This window comes from Carcharhinus amblyrhynchos, chromosome 31 (genome assembly GCF_965287045.1).
Source record: "Carcharhinus amblyrhynchos chromosome 31, sCarAmb.v2.hapA, whole genome shotgun sequence".
Taxonomy (NCBI): Eukaryota; Metazoa; Chordata; class Chondrichthyes; order Carcharhiniformes; family Carcharhinidae; genus Carcharhinus; species Carcharhinus amblyrhynchos.
In genome coordinates this window covers 7487985-7510317 of record NC_137354.1, presented here as the reverse complement: position 1 = coordinate 7510317, position 22333 = coordinate 7487985, and the positions used below count along the sequence as shown (strand labels likewise).

General features: G+C 47.1%; 1 protein-coding gene across 3 annotated transcripts in view; it reads left to right on the top strand.

Moving 5' to 3' along the window:
• LOC145360430 (ras-GEF domain-containing family member 1A-like) overlaps window positions 1–22333 on the top strand; it is a 201344-nt gene that overhangs the window by 26464 nt on the left and 152547 nt on the right. For all 3 annotated transcript variants that reach the window (XM_080215637.1, XM_080215638.1, XM_080215636.1), the window contains exon 2: window positions 17026–17135. In XM_080215637.1, coding sequence (XP_080071763.1) covers window positions 17070–17135 — 66 coding nt within the window. In that variant the 5' untranslated portion in view covers window positions 17026–17069. The remainder of the gene's footprint in view (window positions 1–17025; window positions 17136–22333) is intronic.

Sequence of the window (22333 nt, the reverse complement as noted above, 5' to 3'; positions counted from 1 at the left end):
GGTTAGCACTGCTGCCTCACAGTGCCAGGGACCTGGGTTCAATTCCCAGCTTGGGGCACTGTCTGTGCAGAGTCTGCACATTCTCCCCCATGTTTGCGTGCGTTTCCTCTGGGCGCTCCGGTTTCCTCCCATTCACCAAGGGACGCGCTTGTTCATAGAATCATGGAATCCCTAGAGTGCAGAAGGAGGCTATTCAGCCCATTGAATCTGCACCGAACACAATCCCACCCAGGCTCTATCTCTATAGCTCTACATATTTATCCTGCCTATGGAGGAGGATTTTACAGAATATCTTAGTGGAGGAGAGAGATGCAGAGAGGCTTAGGGAAGGAATTCCAGAGTTTGGGGCCCAGGTACCTGAAAGCATTCGCTAAAGCAGTGGAAACAGAGGATTCAGAAGAGGGTTACAATTGGAAGAAGGCAGAGATCTCAAAGGTAGGGAGGAGCGAGGGCATTGGAAGGAACAGAAAATAGGGCAATTTATCTTGGCTAGTCCATCTAACCTGCACATCTTTGGACTGTAGGAGGAAACTGGAGCACCTGGAGGAAACCCACACAGACACGGGAGAACGTGCAGGCTCCACACAGACACCATGGTTAGACGTATTGGCCATGGCAAATTCTCCCTCAGTGTACCCACACAGATGCCGGAGTCTCTCATAAGCCAGGCGGCGTGTGACCAAAGCCTGGCCTACGAGAGAGGATTTTACGGAGCATCTTAATAGGGGAGTGGAATGCGGAGAGACTTAGGGAAGGTATTTCGAAGCTAGGGGCCCAGGCACCTGAAAGCATGTGCTAAAGCAGTGAAAATGAAGAATGCAGAAGAAAGTTAGAATTGGAGGAATGCAGAGATCTCAGAGGCTTTGTGGGACTGAAGGAGATCACAGAGATAGGGAAGGGCAAGGATATTGGGAGGATCTGAAAATAGGGATGAAAATTTGACAATTGAGATCTTGCCACCCCCTGAGTCAACAGAGATAAACGAGGACAAGAACAATGGACGGGGAAGAGCTGGGTGTGAGTTTGGGCAGCACTGCAGAAATTTGGATGAAGACACAAAGCAAGAGTTCATCCCAGAAAACAGCATATCCAGTAGTGGAACTGATGGGCTCGTAATGACTGAAGTGGGAAAATCTCAGAAGTTAAAAGCTGAGAGTTTTGGAACAAAAGGTGAACTTCATCATGGAGGATACATCGATTTAGAGCATTGGCCATCATAGAATCCCTACAGTACGGAAGGAAGCCATTCAGCCCATTGCATCTACACCGACCACAATCCCTATCCATTCACGCTAGCTAATCCCCTTGACGCTGAGGGGCAATTTAGCACGGCCCAATCCACCTAACCCACACATCTTTGGACTGTGGGAGGAAACCCATGCAGACATGGGGACAATGTGCAAACTCCGCACAGACAGTGACCCAAGCCGGGAATGAAACGCGGATCCCTGGCGCGGCGAGGCAGCAGTGCTAACCATTGTGTCACCGCGCTGGCCACTCGGTTCATCCGACTAGGGTTATTCTTGTGCCAGCAGCATTTACAAGTCAACCCTATGGATAGTTTTGTGGTCATCCCAGGAGAAATATCAACCACTCAAGCATGTTTATTTGTTTTTATTTTCTTTGAGCACTTTTATTATTTTAGTTATTTGAAAAAAGGATTGGAGATGTGGGAGAAGTTGAGGGCTGTTTGGTTGGGGCAGTTAAGAGTAGGGAGGTCATGTGATGGAACCTCCAGGAATACGTCCAAATAAAGTTGGCAACCTTATTTCCAATGGGAGTGAATTCTGCCAAAGTCTGCCTTCCATCTGGTCACCGCCCAATAAACAGTCACTTGAGGGACCTGGGAATGTGGAGGCAGTTCAATGGCCCCTTTCTTCTTCTTGCAGACTCCTGGGTTCTGTGGTGTCAACTCTTCCTGTGGAGAAAAAGAAATGTGGAATAAATGAGCCTTTCTAATTAGTGACGGTCGTGACCAGCCAAGGTTCAGCTGGGGGAGTGAGTGAATGGAAGGGGGATCGAGTTTACCTAACACCTTCGACATGCTTCATGTTCACTGACATTGCTGTTTTGCGGCTACGTATAGCCAGCCATTTTGTGCACGGCAAGATCTCCTAAACTGCGACGGAACGGAGAACCAGATGGTCTGTTTCGTTGATTAAGGGAGGAATGTTGGCCCAGACTCCAGGAGTTAACATTGCCCTAGAAAAGAAAATCACATAATAGCAATCAAATCTTCCCAGCCACATAGACCATAGACAATTGTGAGGCCCTGGGATGATGGGGGCGGGTGGGGGGGTGCTTTCAAATGTGTTTATGATTTGTTTTAAAGTACTAATGGCAGAAAGCCTTATCAATATAGAATCCCAACAGTGCAGATGGAGGCCTTTCAGCCCATCAAGTCTGCATCGACTGCAATCCCACCCAGGTCCTATCCTCTATAACCCCAAATATTTACCCCAGCTAGTCCCCCTCACATTAAGGACCAATTTAGCATGGCCAATCCACCTAACCTGCACGTCTTTGGACTGTGGGAGGAAACCGGAGCACCCGGAGGAAACCCATGCTGACATGGGGAGAACGTGCAAACTCCACACAGACAGTGACTCAAGCTGGGAATCGAGCCTGGATCTCTAGCGCTGTGAGACAGCAGTGCTAACCACTGTGCCATCCAACATATTTCTAATGTTGCTACACAGCACATCAGAAGAGGAATCCTTACCCCATTGGGCTTTATTCAAACAAATAGCAAATATTGTTAATCACGTATTTGAGCTGATTAGAGCAATGTGCATTAATTAACTGCCCGTCCAACAGTTTCAGCCTCAGTTGCAGCCAGGTAAATGATACCCGTGTTATTACGTTAAGTTTCATTGGTATTCCATAACTAGCAATGTAATTCTTATCAAATAATTACTTATTGATTGTAATTTATATGGTAATCCTATTGATATTGCTGCCTGGCGCAGTGTAAGGCCCAGCCTCAAGATGTCATTACACATTAATAATTTTGCAATTACATCCGCATGACATGTAACCAATTCTAATGCCGTGTTAACAAATTGCGAGCATTGTTCTCAATGATTGTTCTCTTTGTGTCTGACATGATCGGCACTGTTGCTTCCTTGAAGCAGTGGCTGGAGATGGAGGGTTCGGTGTCTCTGCCTTGGGCCTGTTATGGTGCGGGATTGGGAGAAGGGTTTGCTCAAATGGCCCATAACACCCATGTCCTTTTCGCTGAGTTCAACCCCACAAACAAGACCCTTTGAGACATGCTGAAGAGGCAATGAAGCCAGTTGGAGCTCCACTATAGATTCAGAGAATGGAAGGAGGCCATTCAGCCCATCATACCCATGCTATGGAATGCCAGTCACTGTCAGGTTGCCACTCCCGTTTCCCTACCTTAAACTGGAGATCCACATTCCTCACCCAGACCTCCCATCCAGATCTGCTGTGAAACGTGGAGTGTAGCTGCCCCTGGAGTCCTTCCATAGGGTAGGAGCATCGAGGGGAGTAAAGTCAGGCCCCCTTTTTACAACATTCCACACACCCAACATCTCTCTTCCATCTTCTTCTGTTGGAAAAAAGATACAAAAGTCTGAGGTCACGTACTAACTATCTCAAGAACAGCTTCTTCCCTGTGTCATCAGACTTTTGAATGGACCTATCTCACATTAAGTTGATCTTTCTCTACATCCTAGCTATGATTGTAACATTACATTCTGCACTCTCTCCTTTCCTTCTCTATAAACGGTATGCTTTGTCTATATCGCACGCAAGAAACAATACTTTTCACCAATACACATGACAATGATAAATCAAGTCAAATCCAATCATTAGCTGTCATATTCTGGTAAGTTTAAACTGTATTGTATCGCATGCAGTTTTGGTCTCCTAGTCTGAGGAAGAACATTTTCCCTCATGAGGGTGTCCAGCAAATGTTCACCAGACTGATTCCCGGGATGGCAGGACTGACATATGAAGGGAGACCGGATTGCCTGGGCTTGTACTCACTGGGATTTAGAAGAGCAAGAGGGGTTCTTATAGAAACATATAAAATCCTGGTGGAACAGGGCAGACTAGATGTGGGAAGAATGTTCCTGATGTTGGAGAAGTCCAGAACTAGGTGTCACAGTCTCAGAATAAGGGGTAAGCCATTCAGGACTGAGATGGGGAAGAACTTCTTCACTCAGGGAATTGTGAAGCTGTGGAATTCTCTACTACAGAAAGCTGTCGAAGCCAGTTCATTAGATAGGATGGCATGGCAGCACGGTGCTTAGCACTGCTGCCTCACAGTGCCAAGGACCCAGGTTCAATTCCCAACTTGGGCGACTGTCTGTGTGGAGTCTGCACATTCTCCCCGTGTCCGTGTGGGTTTCCTCTGGGTGTTCTGGTTTCTCCCACACTCCAGAGATGTGTGGGTTAGGTGGATTGGCCATGCCAAATAGCCCCTTGGTGTCAGGGGGACTAGCTAGGCTAAATGCATGCAGATTATGGGGGTAGGACCTGGTTGGGATTGTGGTCGGTGCAGACTCAATGGGCCGAATGGCCTCCTTCTGCACTGCAGGATTCTATGATTCTATGTTCAAGGGGGAGCTGGACATGGCCCCTGTGGCTAAATGGATCAAAGAGTATGGAGAGAAAGCGGGAGTGGGATACTGGAAGTGCATGAACAGCCATGATCATATTGAAGGGTGGTGCAGGTTCAAAAGGCCAAATGGCCTAATCCCACCTTCTATGTTTTGTAAATGGCCCTTTGCTTAAATGTTGGAGGTCTGGTGGAGGGTGGGGGGTTGGGGGGGGGTGTGGGTGGCAGGGGCGGGGTAGTCAGTAGGATGGGAGGAAGTAATCAGTCAGGGGAGAAACCCAGGAGAATTTGGGGAGGGGACTGGGTGCAGGGGGAGGTTCACCTCAGAATCAGCCTCCAGGAGATTCAAGCACAAGAAACCTCACAGATTTCTGACACCTCCACTTCATCTTGAGAACATCAGTTGTATCTAAGGAACGATGGCTAGGAACCTTCAGTGGCGAGGGATGCATTCAACAGGAAATACAGTTGACAATGGCGGGACTGGAAGATCCCACTGCCAGCCAATGGCTAGCCATGTCCACTGTCGTGAAATGTGCAGAGGGTTCTGTGGAAACCCTATCCTACAGATCTGCCACCAAAGAGACTGATGCCAAAAACCACCAACTCCACCCGTGGCAGGGATTCTGCCGCTGCAGTGAATGAACTTCTGGCTGAGCGCCAAATTCCCCATTCTCGCTGGCAGTCAACAATCCCACTCTGAGGTAATTAAAAGTTAAAGCTGTGTTGTTTTCACCTTCATCTGCATCTAGGCTTTGTGTGCGCGCAGAGTGAGAGAGCGAGATGTCATTTTGTTTAAATTCCAGGGACAAGTGTGTGATAATGAATAACTTTATTTTTAAAATCACCAAGAGCTTGCTGCTGGAAATGATTTAATTGACATTCTTAACCTGAGGCTACACAAACATTACTGATCATGAACATAGGCAGGGCCAGTTCGGTGGCCCAGGCAAAACTCCATTCGTTTTTGGGGGGACTGGACGATCTCAGTGGCAGGGCTGGAAAATCCCTCACTATAATAACTCCAGGAGTTCTCTGTAAAGGAACAGTGTATTATTGCACAAAATAAAGTAAAGCAAAAACCACAAGACTGTGGTCCCTAAGGAATAATGGACCCACCCTGTGTCTTGCTTTATACACAGTCCACCCGGTTGATTAATTACCAATCCCCAGGCAGTTCATTTTTAATAAGTCCTACAGGGGGGTTAATCACTGATTCCCCATGCAAGTCATGGGATTTATCACACGTACATAGGCTGATATTTTTTGCACCCCTCTGTCCCGTGGTAGACATGATGGATGCTGCAAACCATTCAAAGCTCCATTGACTTCAGCAGGACCAGAAGTTGGAAGGGGCTGGAAAATCCCGCCTGTAAATTCGCTTTGACAGAACTAGCATTGTCTGTAATGTGTATTGGCACATCCCTAGAGCTGGAAAGGTTCTGTACAAATACAATATTGCTTTCTCAACACTGCACTGATGAAATATAATAGAGCCCTGTCTTGTCAGCTTGGATCGGGAATGTCCCAACTTGTTGGGACTCTGAATTGGCTTTAATTTCACTTGATTGGATTGGAATAAAGTTTAAAAAAAATGCACTTGGGTGGCATAGTGGTTAGCACTGCTGCCTCAGAGTGCCAGGGGCCCTGGTTTAATCCCAGCCTCGGGTTACTGTCTGTGCGGAGTTTGAATGTTCTCCCCGTGTCGGCGCAGGTTTCCTCCGGGTGCTCCAGTTTCCTCGCACTCCCCAAAGATGTGCGGGTTAGGTTGATTGGCTGTGCTGAATTGCCCCTTAGTTCTGGGGATTAACAGGGTAAATGTGTGGGGTTATGGGGATAGGGCCTGGGTGGGACTGTGATCGGTGCAGGCTCTGCACTGTCTGGATTCCATGATTCTGACTTAAGCATTGGAAGTCCCTTTAAACTGCAATGAGTCTGTAGTCTCTGATCGAGTAGGCATTTGGGCCAAGAAGCTTAAATTACAGCTCTAAAAATAAAGCTTTCTGCTTTTGTTTTAAGATGTAAGTTTAAGTTGAACCATCTTCCAATGCAGCAGGAACTATGAGCGCATTGAGAGGTTCCTGACCTTGGCCTCTCAATACTTTGAAATGCAAGGTAGCAGTGCTAATGGACCCACTCTGTAAATTTGTAAGTTTGTTTTTGCCTTAGGCTGCACTCAGCACTTTATCTGATAGTTCGAGCTGTGACTGGCAACTTCATACATTGGGAAATCAGTCACACACTAAAAAAAAGCCACATCCTATTTCTTAGGACTTGGTGAGCTGTGGTAATCCATGGGCAACTGTAAACATTCACCTTCAGTTTTCTAACTGACAGGCTGCTTCCAAACGCAGCCCCAAGTTCCACATCCCAAGTGCTCACTGGTCTGTTTTTCAAATCTCTCTGTTGCCTTGCCCCTCCCTATCTCCTCCAGTTCTTCAGCCCGCCAAAGATATCTGGGCTCATCCAATTTACGGCTTGTTGTACATCACCCACATCCTTTGTCCCTCCCTCCATTAGCGTATGTGTCTTGGAGGATCTCAGTCCTGATCTCTGGAATCCACAAACCTCTCTCAGCCTTGCAATCAATCTTCTTAGCCAGGTTTTCGGTCATGTGGGTCATTGCACCCTTCTTTGTGTCAGTGTCAGTTTTTGTCTGATTCCACTCGGGACATCCTGAGAACTTCTAGACAGCGAAACTGGGCAGCCCTAGAACTTCTAGAAGGGAGACTGGGCAATTCTGCGGCTTCTAGTTTGTGACGCAGGCAGTCCTAGAACTTCTGAACAGCGAAACTGGGCAGTCCTAGGACCTCGAGGCAGGAAGACTGGGAAATTCTTGAATTTCTAGACTAGGGGTCTGGGCAGCCCTAATGTTTTGTGACAGGAAGTCTAAGCAATCCTTGAGCTTCTAAACAGCGAGACTGGGCAATTCTAGAGTTTCCAGCCGGGAGATTGAGTTAGCTTAAAGCAACTAAGGGGATCCAAAGCATTAAAAAAAATTAAAACTGCCACTCTCTCTTTACCAAGTGTTTGACTTTGTAACAGGGATACGGAGGACCCACAAGTCTTAATTTCCTTTTTGGTATTGCAATACGCTTTGTAAGAGACATGACGATATATCTGTGACGTAGTTCCAGTGACTCACACTGTTGCCTTTACCAATAATCTTTTGGGGAAATCAGGCAATGACTGTCTCGCGGGCCAACACTGCTCTTTCAAAAGACAGCTGGGGTGAGCCAGTTAAGAGAGAAATGCCATTGGACGTTGGTCAGGTTCTTCTGGGTTGCCGGTGCTCCATCATTGCAAACATTCAACAGTCTCTTTGGGAATTGAAGGATTTGGGGAGTGGGTGGGAAAGCGGACTTGAGGCACAACATCACCCATGATTGATCTGAATGGCATAGCAGACTTGAGACAAGGTCATAAAGGCACTCCTGATTCTCTTGCTTATGTATTTATAGGAACCTCAAGATGTAGACCCACATGACAATGAGCTCCTGAGGGCGACTGTTCAACTATGTCTTTGAGGATCTGGGCAGTTCTAGAACTTCTAGACTCTGATACTGGGCAGGCTTACAATTTCTAGACAGCAAGACTGGGCAGAGCTACAACTTCTAGAGAGGGAGACTAGGCAATTCTGGAGCTTCCAGTCTGTGAACTTCTAGACAGGGAGACTGGGGCAGTCTTAGTACCTCTAGATTAGGGATCAGGGCAGCCCTAGAGTTTTGTGACAAGGTGTCTGAGCAAGCCTTGAGCTGCTAGACAATGAGTTTGACCTTAGCTCGGGTGATGGGAAAGGCAAACACAACTAGCCTTGACCTCCTTTGAGAAGTGTTCCCATTCCACACCTGTGGAAATGCGTATATGTGAATCCTATGAGTCAGGATAGGGCCTGACTTTGTCACGCCCCCTAACATCAAAGCAGCCGTGATATGTGGAGCCTGTGTGAGGGTGTCTGGGCACCAGTAAGGAGTTAATGCAGAAGTGGGAGGAGGGGAGATAGAAATAATTGGCAAGAAATATGGTCAACAAATGTGTCTGATCTGTTCTTGACAGAAATGTTTTTGCTTATCGCAAGTTCCTGGAACAGGATTGTAACAGGAATCAAAAGATGAGAAACAGTGTGAGGTGAAGGATATACAAAGGGGACCTGAGGGGTTATGAAATCTTGAAGTACACTCGCTGACCTAAAGCACACACTATTTTAAATTCCAGCTTCATAACAATGTTGAACGCATTCACCAGAATTTCATTTCGGATTAACCTTGAAGCAGCAGGGAGCCTCCCTCAATACTCACACCTGTTTCCTCCAGTGAAGCCAAGTTGGCTCTCACTTTCTCAAGTCTATTTGGCCTTCTTTCAATGGAGTCTCTTGTTATCCCACTTAACTTAGCAGTCAGTAGTAGCACCTTGAGTGGTTGGGGTGCAAGAAACTTGGGTGTGGGAATGGCTTAAAGAGAGTAGAAACATCAATGCCTTCATGACAGTTCAATAAGAAGCATTGGCAATTGTCCAAAGATTTACGGGTTAGGTGGACTGGCCATGCTAAATTGCCTGTTAGAGTCAGGGAACTAGCTCAGGTAAATGCATGGGTTACAGATATAGCGCCTGAGTGGGATTGTTGTCAGTGTGGACTCGATGGGCTGAATGGCCTCCTTCTGCACTGTAGGTTTCCACGGTTCTATGACTCTAAGTCCAAGCATCTCTGTCATATCAATGACCCAGGCTGGTGTTGTGAAATCGGGGCTTTGCTGGGGAGGTCCAGGAAGCCTGCGACTGGGGGGGATGGGGTGATCAGAAGGCCAGCAATGGAAGGCTGTGGGGCTGGCCATCGACCTGGAGGCTGGCAGTGTGGGGCCAGTGCACATGCACTGATCTTGGCACTGACACGATGCACAATGGCCCACTCAGCACTACGCTGCCGGTCTTTTCAGCGGGAATAGGCCCCGTCCATTGATTTTCAGAGCAAATCCCACTGAGGCACTCTGTGATGTCGGAGATTCATTCTGGAAATCACACTGAATAACCCAGCAGGGATTTACTCCCATTTTCCCGCACGCTGGGGACGTAGAATCTTTTTGGGAGAATCCCAGCCCAGGTGGTTAATTCACCGGAGAGAAGCAGAGTTAATCACTCAGGTCAGGCTGTAGCATCTTGTTATTGCGTCACTCAGTGGTAACAATATTGCTCCTGAGTGATAAGCCCCGCTCCGAAACTTAAAGACATCAATCACAGCAATGTAGCAGAGGGACTCGCTGCATTATCGGAGATGCAGTCATTCAAAATAAACATTAAACTGAAGCCCTGTCTTTGAGGATGAACGAGACACATCCCACATCACGCTTAGCGAGGACATTTAAGTGGTCTGATTGATAGCACACTGTAGATTGGAGTTGGGGAAATAGGGCAGTGGGTGGGTGCAGTGCATCTTGTGTTAATTTAGCTTAGGGAAATAGATGAGGCAAATTTCAGGGTGGGAGATGAGGTATGAGGTATTGGAAAGCGTAAAGAGATTTGAAGTACTGCATGCCTTGGGGTACTCACTGCAGACTTGGCCAAAGCTGCCGAACATGGAAGAAAATAACAGGAGTGATTGCAAAAGATTACGGGCTGAGGTTTAACTTGTAAGAGTGTGTGGATTTGGAAGTAGATCTGAGATTAAAACTAACAGTGCATTGGGTCGCCAACCCCAAAGAAACACGAAAACTAGAAGCAGGAGTAGGCCATTCGGCCCTTCGAGCCTGCTCCACCATTCATTTTGATCATGGCTGATCATTACATTCAATATCCTGATTCCCCGCCATAATCCCTTGACTCCAACCCATCAACTCCCACCTTTGAACCCAGGGGTTTGTGTGAATGGCCCCCTCTGAGGGGGGAGGTTGGGCTGTCAATGTCAGAGAATCACTCAATAACAGCAATATTACTGCAATCTAGCTGTAGGCTCATGAACTTCCTTGGACCTCATCAGTAACAGGAAGGCAAGCACACAGTGGCAATTCAAGCAGATGACAACAGGACAGGGAAATATGCCAATAAACCTCCCAGCTGTTTCATTGCCAGTTGGTGTGAAAGCCTTTGCTCACAGCGCTGCTGCTGAGAGTTTGTTTTCACAGCTTTAGAGGTTACTCTGACATCTTCAAAGGTTTGTGTGTCTGATCTCCACACTGGAGTTCTGATCCATCAGATAGAACATGGGTGTCACTCTTCCACTTTGAAACTCAGAGGAGGACTAAGAGGAGGAGTCGCATCAGGAGACATCAGCAGGAGTGGCAGTTGTCTGCTTCTCATAGATCTGGGGCACTACAAAAGGAGGTCAGCAGAGAGATGCAGGGTTCACAGGCAGACGATACACTTAATCAAGTGCCACAGAAGACTTCCCTGTCCTGTTCCCTTCACCCTCAGGGAGACATCATCTGAAAATAAAACTTGCAGTCTTTGAACGCGTGCACTCTGTTCTCTCAATTCGCTCAGCTTAGAACCCAAGTCTGGAACCCAGCAAATCTCACACAGGCAATGTCGCTTTAAACACAGGGAATGAAATCGCGAGCCATTGTCACACTAACTCAGGATAAATGATCAGCGAACCTTCTCATAATTTGGAAATGCAATGCCAATGTTCTTTAAAAAAAGAACCATTGACAAATCATAGACAGAGCAGAAGGAGGCCATTCTGCCCAGCGAGTCTGCCTCGACTCTTACCCAGGCCCTCTCCCCCACCGTATCCCCGTAATCCCACACATTTCCCCTGGCTAATCCATTTTGGCAAGGGTTTGACATTTGGACAGATACATGGATAGGAAAGGTTTAGAGGGATATGGGCCAAACGCAGGCAAATGCTCAGATGAGCATTTTGGTCAGCATGGACCCAGTTTAGACCAAAAGGCCTGTCTCCGTGTCATGGATTCTATGATTCTATGATCCAACCTATACATCCTGGGATTCTCAGGGGCATTTTTGTTTACCATGGCTATTCCCCAAACCTACACATCTTGGGATACTAAGAGACAATTTACCATGGCCAATCCAGCTAACCTGGGCATCTTTGGAGTGTGGGAGGAAACTGGAGCACCCGGAGGAAACCCACGCAGACACGGGGAAAATGTGCAAAGTTCACACAGACTGTGACCCAAGGCCGGAATCAAACCTGAGTCCCTGGCGCTGTGTGGGACTTAGCTGCATGTTTCTGTGCGCTCCAGATACCTTGCTCCCAGCGCACTGAAACTTAACCCCTCACGCCATGTGTTTTTTATCTCCCAATTTCTGTAAGTTCTTTCAGTTATTAAATGTAAAAGCATTAGAAATAGGGCTGTTTTACTGAGCGGGGCAGTTTGAGATGGTGGATCGCATGATGAAGTCTCCAGAAATTCATCCAGAGTTCATGACCCTAATGTAGATAGTCGAAGGTCAAAGTTCAGTCTTCAACTGAGCCTAGATCTGAAGTCGACTGTGATAGATCTATGAAGCTTTAACTATCGAGGTTTAATTGCCAATGGAGTATTTATGTACATGTCCAACAAGGTAAAACCAGATTATACGTGCAACTACTTTTCTGGACTCCTGCGTTCCAACTGGCAGTCCCTCCTCATACACACCACCACTGCACCCCCCCCAACCCCCCACCCCTCACCCAGCCTGTGCTCTCCTGCTGATAGACTCACTTTCCCACTGGAATGATCTGTAGGGTCCTCGTGGGTCACATGAGCCTCCGAACACACCACCCCCCCTCCCTCTCTTCAAGAGCCATGCTACTACATTGACCAAGAAATGAGGCAGCTGACTATCAGAGCTGAGGTGAGGAGAAATTTCTTCGCCCAGAGGGTGCTGAATGTGTGGAATTCACTCCAACAGAAAGTAGCTGAGGCCAAAACGTTATTTGGTTTCAAGAAGGAACTAAAGCTAAAGTTTAAAGTCTATTTATTACTCACAAGTGAGGCTTACGTTAACACTGCAATGAAGTTACTGTGAGATTCCCTTAGTCGCCACACTCCAGCACCTGTTTGGGTCAATGCAAGTCTTTATATAGCTCTTGAGGCTAAAGGGATCAAGGGATATGGAGGGGGGGGGGGATCAGGATATTGAATTTGATGATCAACCATGATCAAAATGAATGATGGAGCAGGCTCGAAGGGCCGAATGGCCTCCTCCTGCTCCTATTCTCTATGTCTATGTCTGATTCTACTGAACAAATGTCTCAGAATAATTTTTCCTCTTGAACTATCCTCAGTTTGCGTAGAAAGGAGCTTCAGAAGACCATAAACCTGAATAAAGCCAAAATATTGGATAAATTATTCAAAAAGTTGGAACATAGAATCAATTTTTTATTGCTTGTATCCCCTCATGGACCTGTAAACTGGGTCATTCACTGGCGCATGCTGCACAAGATTCCCTGTTCTGGAAAATATTAGTTTGTGCAGTATAGTATCTTGTTTGAGCACATTAGGGTCATTTCTTATATAATTTTGTAAAACGATCCTGTTGGCCTTCATTTATCATGTTCACATAACTAGAGCAACATCTTGCATTTGTATAGCACCTTTGGATATGGGAAACTGCCCCAAGCGTTATCATGAGCTTTTTCAGATAATTTAGTGTCAAATTCTATCACGGGAGATTGAGGAAAGGTCCAATTACGTGATGCAGAGGTAGCTTTGAATGAGCATCTTGAAGGCAGATGGAGAACTCAGCATGGAAGGAGGCCATCTGGCCCATCACATCAATGCTGGCTCTTTGAAAGAGCCACTCAATTAGTCTCATTCCCCTATTCTTTCCCCATACCCGGCGGCATGATGGCACAGTGGTTCGCACTGCTGCCTCACAGCACAAGGAACCCAGATTCGATTCATGGCTTGGGTCACTGTCTGTGTGAAGTCTGCATGTTCTCCCCATGTCTGTGTGGGTTTCCTCCAGGTGCTCCAGTTTCCTCCGACAGCTCCGAAGATGTGTGGGTTAGGTGAATTGACCATGCTAAATTCTCCCTCAGCGTACCTGAACAGGTGCCAGAGTGTGGTGATGAGGGGATTTTCACAGTAACTTCATTGCAGTGTGAACGTAAGCCCAGTTTTGATTAATACATAAACTTTAGGCATCACGAACGACTGGATCTCCCTCCATGCGGACCTCTCTCTGTGTCCTTTAGCCCTTTGGTCATCTCACCTTCTCTTCAACTATATATCCAATTCCTCCACCCTTTCAGTAAGAAGTCTATTTGGAACTATGAGCCTTCAGAGCATTGCTTCTTCATCAGATGATTTTCACAGTAACTTCATTGTGGTGTTAATGTAAGCTTTGTGACTAATAAGTAAACTTAACTTTAACTTTAAGGTGAGTCACCTGATAAAGGAGCAGTGCTCCGAAAGCTCATGATTCCAAATAAACCCGTTGGACTTTAACCTGGTGTTGTGAGACTTCGTACTGTGCCCACCCCAGTCCAACACTGGCATCTCCACATCATGTCCATCCTTTAAGGCAGCACATTCTAGGTCATAACTTGTATAGAAGATTCTCCCGTTGTCCGCTCTTTGCGAATTACGTCTGTGGCCTTTGGTTACTGAGAACAGTCTCACCACATCTGTTCATGCCTTTGAACATAAAGGCCGGAATTTTACCTGTGCACCCATCCGGGGCTTGTAAGATCACACCCACGACCAACAGAGAATGCCGTACTGTAAGCCTCATCCACCCAAAATCAGTGCCAGTAAAATCAGGGCCAAAACATAAACCGGATAGGTTGTTCACTTCTGGGCAATGGTTGAAGAAGTTAATTCTTGAAGTTCTCTCTGTGGTAGGAGGGGAGATAGGGGTGACAAGAGACAATAAAGCAGCCTGAGGGACATTTCACTTCTGGTCAGTCTAGTGGTGTGGGGAAACAACTGTGCACAATAAACCAGGGTGGCCACGGGAGTGTTGGCAATGAAACTAAAGTGATTGGAAACCACCTCCCCACCACAAAACCCAGGAAGACAGATGATTTTTGTTTTAACTGATTAAATGCCAGAGCAGCAGATCCCAATGAACACTTGAAATGTTGTGGGAATGTTATCAGATACCAATCGACTCGACAGGACAGGTGACCAAAAAACTAATCAGACAAGTAAGCTTCAACTGGCGTCTTAAGGTGAAGAGAGGAACAGAGAGTATAGGGAGGGAATTCCAGAGAACCTGGGAATAGTACTGTTGATGGAATGAACAAGTGGACGGATTGATAGAATCCCTACAGTCCAGAAGGAGGCCATTCAGCCCATTGAGCCTGCACCGACAATAATCCCAGCCAGGCCCTTTCCCATAACTCCACGTACATACCCTTCTAATCCCCTGACACTAAGGGGTGATTTATCATGGCCAATCAACCTAACCCACACATCTTTGGAGGTAACCGGAGCGCCCAGGGGAAACCCACGCAGACATGGGGAGAATATGCAAACTCCACACAGTCATCCGAGGCTGGAATTGAACCCGGATCCCAGGAGCTGAGAGATTCAAACTGAGAATAATTGACATGGGATTGAATGAAGTTAAGACTCCACAGTCTGAAAGATGTGCTGGTTAGAGTGCATTGGCTGTGCTAAATTCTCCCTCGGCATACCTGAACAGGTGGTGGAGTGTGGCAACTAGGGGATTTTCACAGTAAATTCATTGCAGTGTTAATGTAAGCTGACTTGTGATACTAAATACAAACATTTTTACAGATGCACCATAGAAAGCATTCTTTCTGGTTGTATCAAAACCTGGTATGGCTCCTGCTCTGCCCAAGACTGCAAGAAACTACAAAAGTTCCTGAATGTAACCCAATCCATCACGCAAACCAGCTTCCCATCCATTGACTCTATCTACATTTCCTGCTGCCTCGGAAAAGCAGCCAGCATAATTAAGGACTCCACGCACCCTGGACATTCTCTCTTCTATGTTTGTCAAGGAAAAACATACAAAAGTCTGGGGTCATGTACCAACCGATTCAAGAACATCTTCTTTCTAGACTTTTGAATGGACCTACCTCGCACGAAGCTGATCTTTCTCTACACCCTTTTAACGTAATGAGGCTTGTGTGCTTCCCTTCTGACTGGGGGCTAAAAAACAGAGAGTCATTAGACCAGGGATGGACTGCTCCCAAAATTAGGTGCTGAGGTGTTCCGTGACTTGATCCTAAAAGCATGGGTGTAAATGATTCTGCAATATCAGTTGTGGCTCAGGGGTTAGCCGTGTGCCCCTGATTCAGGAGGTCTATTAGTTCTGGTTCTGTAGCAGGAACCTGCACACATTGTACTACAGAGGGGGTGCTGCACTGTCTTTCAGATGAGATATCTGAGTTGGGAATGATGAAGTCTCATCAAAGCTCGAGGGAGTTTTATTTTTATTTGCTCTCCCCACAAAAGTCAGTCATGCTCTACTCTCTCAGAAGACTAAGGAAATTTGGCATGTCAGCTACAACTCTTGCCAATTTTTACAGATGCACCATAGAAAGCATTCTTTCTGGTTGTACCAAAATCTGGAATGGCTCCTGCTCTGCCCAAGACTGCAAGAAACTACAAAAGGTCCTGAATGTAGCCCAATCCATCACGCAAACCAGACTCCCATCCATTGACTCTGTCTACACTTCCAGCTGCCTTGTAAAAGCAGCCAGCATAATTAAAGACCACCCCACATACCCCAGATATCCTCTCTTCCACCTTCTTCCATCGGGGAAAAAGATACAAAAGTCAGAGGTCACGGACCAACCGACTCAAGAACAGCTTCTTCCCTGCTGCCATTAGGCTTTTGAATGGACCTACCCCTCACTAAGCTGATCTTTCTCTGCACCCTGACTATGACCATAACACTACATTCTGCGCCCTCTCCTTTCCTTCTCTATGAACGGTATGCTTTGTCTGTGTAGTGCACAAGAAACAATACTTTTCACTGTATCCTAATACATGTGACAATAATACATCAAATCAAATCAGAGAAGAGGTCTAATGGACTGTTCACTCGCCATTGCCTGTCTTACCCTGCTGCACAAGGTCAACATTATCTGCAAATTGACTATTTGACAATGCTAAGTCAAGAGCTTCTGGAATATATAACCCAATCATTTCAGACTTTGCAAAGAAGGAAAAACCCTTTAACAAAGCCACACAGGCAAAGAATTACATTTTCTTGACAGGCCAAGTGGAGGAAGCTCAGAGCTGTCCATAGATAAGCCAGCTTTCCAATACCAATTGTAACTAAATATTGAAGTGGTGCCAGCCATCCAGAAATCCACCAGTGGCCTCTAGTTTGATTTTAGCTTAGTGCACGCATTTATGATTTAAAGATCAAACGCAGCCCAGCTTTAGAGAGATGTGGATAATTAAAGTGATCTGCGTAGGAGTTCCAGTTAGACAATGTATTTGGAAATGCAGATTTCTGCTTTAGTTTTTATTTTCCACACTCAGTACAATCTGTTGAACCTCATCTTTCAGCTCCGAGACTTGGTCCGCTGTCTGCATGTAGCCCTGGCCTGGTGATGATTGGGACCAGCGCAGCAAACTCGCCCTCCAAGGCAACTGGAATGTCGTTCTGGAGTTTCAAGGTAGGACCTTGACGTCTGAACCCGTCAAAGCACTTCTGTTGACTCACGGTGAATCCGTCATACTTTTTTCAGCTTATTTTACCCCAGTTTAAACAAAAGGGGGAGCACTCCAACGTCGGGTGCGCAAAGCCCCGGCTAGGTCACACTTGTGGGCAGCTCTGGGTGCCACACTTTAGAAAAGATGTGCAGCCGCCATCTTACTGGCCATTCACACCACGATCCCATGGTCAGAGAATTTGGTGCCCAGCCAAATCTCCGTTCACTGCAGCAGGATGGGAAAATCCCACCGGTGTGAATGGCCGCAATATTCCACAATGCCACTAGCTTTCGGAACTGGCTGTTTCTTCCAGCTCCGAAAGCTAGTGGCGTTTGCTACAAATAAACCTGTTGGACTTTAACCTGGTGTTGTGAGACTTCTTACAGTGTTTACCCCAGTCCAGCGTCAGCATCTCCGCATCGCAATACTCCAGCCATTGGTTTTACAGGAAGAATGGATTGAGAAATTAATGTGATTGCTGGACTCTAATGGTTAAATTAGGGGCAGCTCGGTGGCACAGTGGTTAGCACTGCTGCCTCACAGCGACAGGGACCCAGGTTTGATTCCCGGCTTGGGTCACTGTCTGCAAGGACTCTGCACATTCTCCTCGGGTCTGCGTGGGTTTCCTCCGGGTTCTCCGGTTTCCTCCCACACATTCCAAAGATGTGCAGGTTAGGTGGATTGGCCATGCTAAATTGCATCTTAGTGTCAGGGGACTAGGGTAAATGCATGGGGTTATGGGGATAGGGCCTGAGTGGGATTGTTGTCGGTGCAGACTTGATGGGCCAAATGGCCTCCTTCTGCACTGTCGGATTCATATGAGGAGAGATTGCACATATTCTGGTTGTATTCCCTGGTATATCTTCAAACGAATACACTCAGAATCATCACCCCTTTGAGTTTTGCCAAACTGTTACAGACTTTCACTCCTCACCCTTCAAGTCCCCTTCAAAACCTGAGCAGTAGAAATCAGTGACAGTCTTTCTGTGGCAATTGTTAGGAAAACACTGAAATCTGTACGTGACTTCTTTGAGGTTCAGAATTTCTTTTGATTGCAGATGAGTTGACAGCACTCCCTGGTGTAGACGTGTTTGATGTTCAAACCCAATCCAGGAAAGACTGGGCGGAATTCTCCGCTTTTGGGACTAAGTGAGATGGTGGGAAGATCCAGTGGTGCTTTTCCCACTGGAATCCCAGGTTCCCGCGCCGGATTCTGAGCTTTGAACCTCGTTAATTATACACAGGAGAGTTCCCCACCCAGTCACCTGGTGGGCTGGCAGCTGATTCGCCCTCAACTGGGTGGATTCAAAGGTGCCGACACTATGTTTAAACACCAGCCCAGCACTCTCGCGTCATTCTATCCAGCTCACCTGTCTTCATCAGACACTGTAGGATGTCAACAACCCAGAGGGAAAAGGTTCGCAGCCTCAGGAAGAAGTCTGTTCCTCGATTCAAGCACCCTCCCCCTCCCCATAACATGTCCATCACCTGCAAGACACCAATGTCCCACCTGGATATCTATCCACTAAATCTGGAGTCTCCAGCCATCTCTTTCCAATAGACAATATGGTATCTCTTTTGATCCCCTTTTTTGCGCTTTTCATGCAGCCTTTGTCAGGGCCCAGCTTTTCTCCCCTCGGTCTTCCCTCTATCTCCTATTGTCCCTCTTCTTCATCCACCTCCTTGTCCCTTTGCCTGCTATTGTGATCCCTCACCCTACATCTCCCCCAACCCCACTTGCACAGCCCTCCTTCTTGCCGCCTCTTGTTTTCGTCAGGCCATCCCACCAACCACACTCCCCCCACGCTCCCCCACGCTCCCCTCCCCCCCCCACGCTGCCCCTGCCTCACCTCGCACTCCATCCCAGGTCGAGCTTCAGGCCTGCGCCATGATGGCTGCATGTGTCCCTCAGCACAGTGCCGTCCAGGTAGGGATTGGTGTGTGGAACTGGGGAGAAGGAAGGAGACCGCTATACTCCCCCAACCCCAGGCGCAGTACTGAGCTCACTTGGCGACATAGGAGGGTCCATGGGTCCAGCAGCACGGCGCTGTCCATGAAGACCAGCTGGGCACGGAGGTAGATGCCAGGGCAGTGGTGAACAATGCATCAGGAATAGCGCTGCACTGTGGTAGTGCTGCACTCACCGTGAAGTCTCTGGTAAACTGAGGACTGCCTTGTGCTCATCACTCATTAACAATCGGGTTTCAGACCAAGGTAGCTTCCTGTTGGCACGATGCAAGATTGGGAAGCCTGATGGGTATATCAGTGGTGGCTGTTTTAATGAGTATTCATGAGATACAAATGAATGCAAATGGCATTCAGGCCACCAGCCAGCTGGAAGATCGACCCTCCATGAACCCAGTGCCGATGGGAGAATTGTGCTGTGATTTTGTGCCAGTGGGTTTCTGACTTTTAAACTCCTGACAGATTCTCCGCTCCTGTCAGCCAGCAACCCCACTCCAGCATGATTTGGTTTGATTTGATTTATTGTTGTCATATGTATTAACGTACAGTGTGTAAAGTATTGTTTCTTGCGGGCTGTACAGACAAAGCATACTGCTCATAGAGAAGGAAACGAGGGAGTGCAGAATGTAGTGTTACAGTCAGAGCTAGGGTGTAGAGAAAGATCAACTTAATATAAGGTAGGCCCATTCAAGAGTCTGACAGCAGCAGGGAAGAAGCTGTTCTTGAGTCGGTTGGTGCGTGACCTCAGACTCTTGTATCTTTTTCCTGATGGAAGAAGGTGGAAGAGAGAATGTCCGGGTTATGTGGGGTCCTTAATTATGCTGGCTGCTTTGCTGAGGCAGCAGGAAGTGTAGACAGAGTCAATGGTTTGTGTGATGGATTGGGCTACGTTCACAACCTTTTGTAGTTCATTGTGGTCTTGGGCAGAGCAGGAGCCCATACCAAGCTGTGAATCAACCAGAAAGAATGCTTTCTATGGGGCATCTGTAAAAGTTGGTGAGAGTCTTGGCTGACATGTCAAATTTCCTTAGCCTTGTGAGAAAGCAGAGGCGGACTCTGGTGGACTTTCTTAACTATAGTGTTAGTATGGGGGACACAAGGGGGGACATGATGGGAGAATTCTAACCAATTCTTATAATTCACACAAACTCTTTTACTAGGCATTGAATAAATTTACCCGGAATAACATTATGGAAGGTTTGGGGGATTAAACAGGCTCCAATACTCAGACATTGGTATTGTTGGGGACAATGATTGTGTATTCAAGCCTTGTCAGAAATAGCTGGGAGTTTGGAGGGCCACATAGCTTCCTCCATCGCAATGCTCTGGCCCATCAGGGTTGACTTGCCGATCCGTCAGCCCCCTTTTCTCCTGCAGTATCAATTGTTGGGATTGTTTGAAATTTGGTATTTTTTCATTTGGCAGGATGACTGCAAGATGAACAGCAAGACTCGAGTTATGCATTGTCAAATGTCAGTGGCAATGTCCATCTCTGGAATATCTCAATAATGAGTGCATATCTGTAGACTGCTTTATAATTAGAAAATGGCATGGAATCTCAGCCCATACCCCTGGAGTGTTCGGCTGGGATTTCTGGCTGTTTATCCTCATTGCCACTGTGCTCAGCCAAATCTCCGTTCACTGCAGTGGGACCAGGTAATCCCACTGGTGTGAATGACCAGAAAATCTCTCTCTTTTGGCAGGATTTTACGGCCTCGCTCGTCCTAAACTCTTGCCCGAGGTCAACGACCTCTCAATGGTCCGTCCCTCGCCCGCTCCGATTCCCCTGGCAGGCAGGACGGTTAAAATCCAGCCTTTATATCTGGAGCATGTATCTATAATGTATTTCTGGCTGGAAGGACTTGTGACAAAGGGCTGCAAGACAGACGTTCTGGGTTCAAGCCCCACCCCAGGACTTAACGGAGGTGCAATCATATTACAGACAAACAGGGTGATTGTCAACCTGGCAATCCTTTCAACAAGCCTATGCAGGTGCTAAGAGTGGGAGAGACTCCCTAGTCAGCCATAATGCAGAGTGGCATCCCTGAAGCTATAGCCTATAGCCAGGGACCCGGGTTCGATTCCTGGCTTGGCTCACTGTCTGTGTGGAATTTGCACATTCACCCCGTGTCTGCGTGGGTTTCCTCCGGGTGCTCTGGTTTCCTCCTACAGTCCGAAAGATGTGTGGGTTAGGTGGATTGGCCACGTTGAATTCTCCCTTAGTGTCAGGGGGACTAGCTAAGGGGTTGTGGAGATTGGGCCTGGGTGGGTTGTAATCGGTGTAGACTCGATGGGCTGAGTGGCCTCCTTCTGCACTGTAGGGATTCTATGATTCTATGACAATAATGTAAAGGATTATGGGATAGTGGGTGTAAAAGGCATAGAAATATCTGGTCAGCCATGCTCGTGTTAAATGACGGACAAAGCTCGATGGGCTGAATGGCCTATTCTGTTCCTATGTTTCATCTACCTGGTGTGTTTATAAATACAGGGGTGGAATTTTCCAGCTGTGCTCGCCCCAAGTTGGAAACTCAATGGGCCTTTGCGTGGTTCGTGTTCTACGATTCCCATGATGGATGGGATGGGAAAATTGCATCCTGGGATCTTTCCAAATCTGAGGATCTCTGTCAGGACTCTCCATGTCTCGTCCTGGAGCCCTGATCTTGAATGTGACACTTTTCTACGTCAACGTCATGCCCAAAGTGCACTCCAGATCCTTGTGTGAGCCCTGGGTGACCTATTAATGAACACGGTCACCTTCTTCCCCACTGCGTTCGACCATCCGAGGCTGATGGTCGAAACATGTCCGATCCTCAGTGATTCGCTGTCCCATTTGTGAGAGGGAAAACTATTGGTGGGGAGTGAGCAGTTCCCTCGTTGGTGGGTTCAGAATGGTTTCACTCAGTCCTCCCGTCTCAGTGTAATTTCTCAGGAAGTTTAATTTTCCATTTCTTATTTCTGTATTAATTGTGAGTCTGAGGGAGCAGCTGCACTTTGTGACATTAACAAATGATGAAATGATGAAATTGCAATGATTAGCACAGCAGGTGAAGTTTGTCTGACGCTCGCCATTTGTGGCTTTCCATTAACTGACTGAAGACATATTGTGCATTTTAAACATAAGCGGTAATTTTCCAAGTTTCATTCGCCCAGCGGATCAGAAAATCCAAGTGGGCCTAGCTCTCTGGCGGACAAT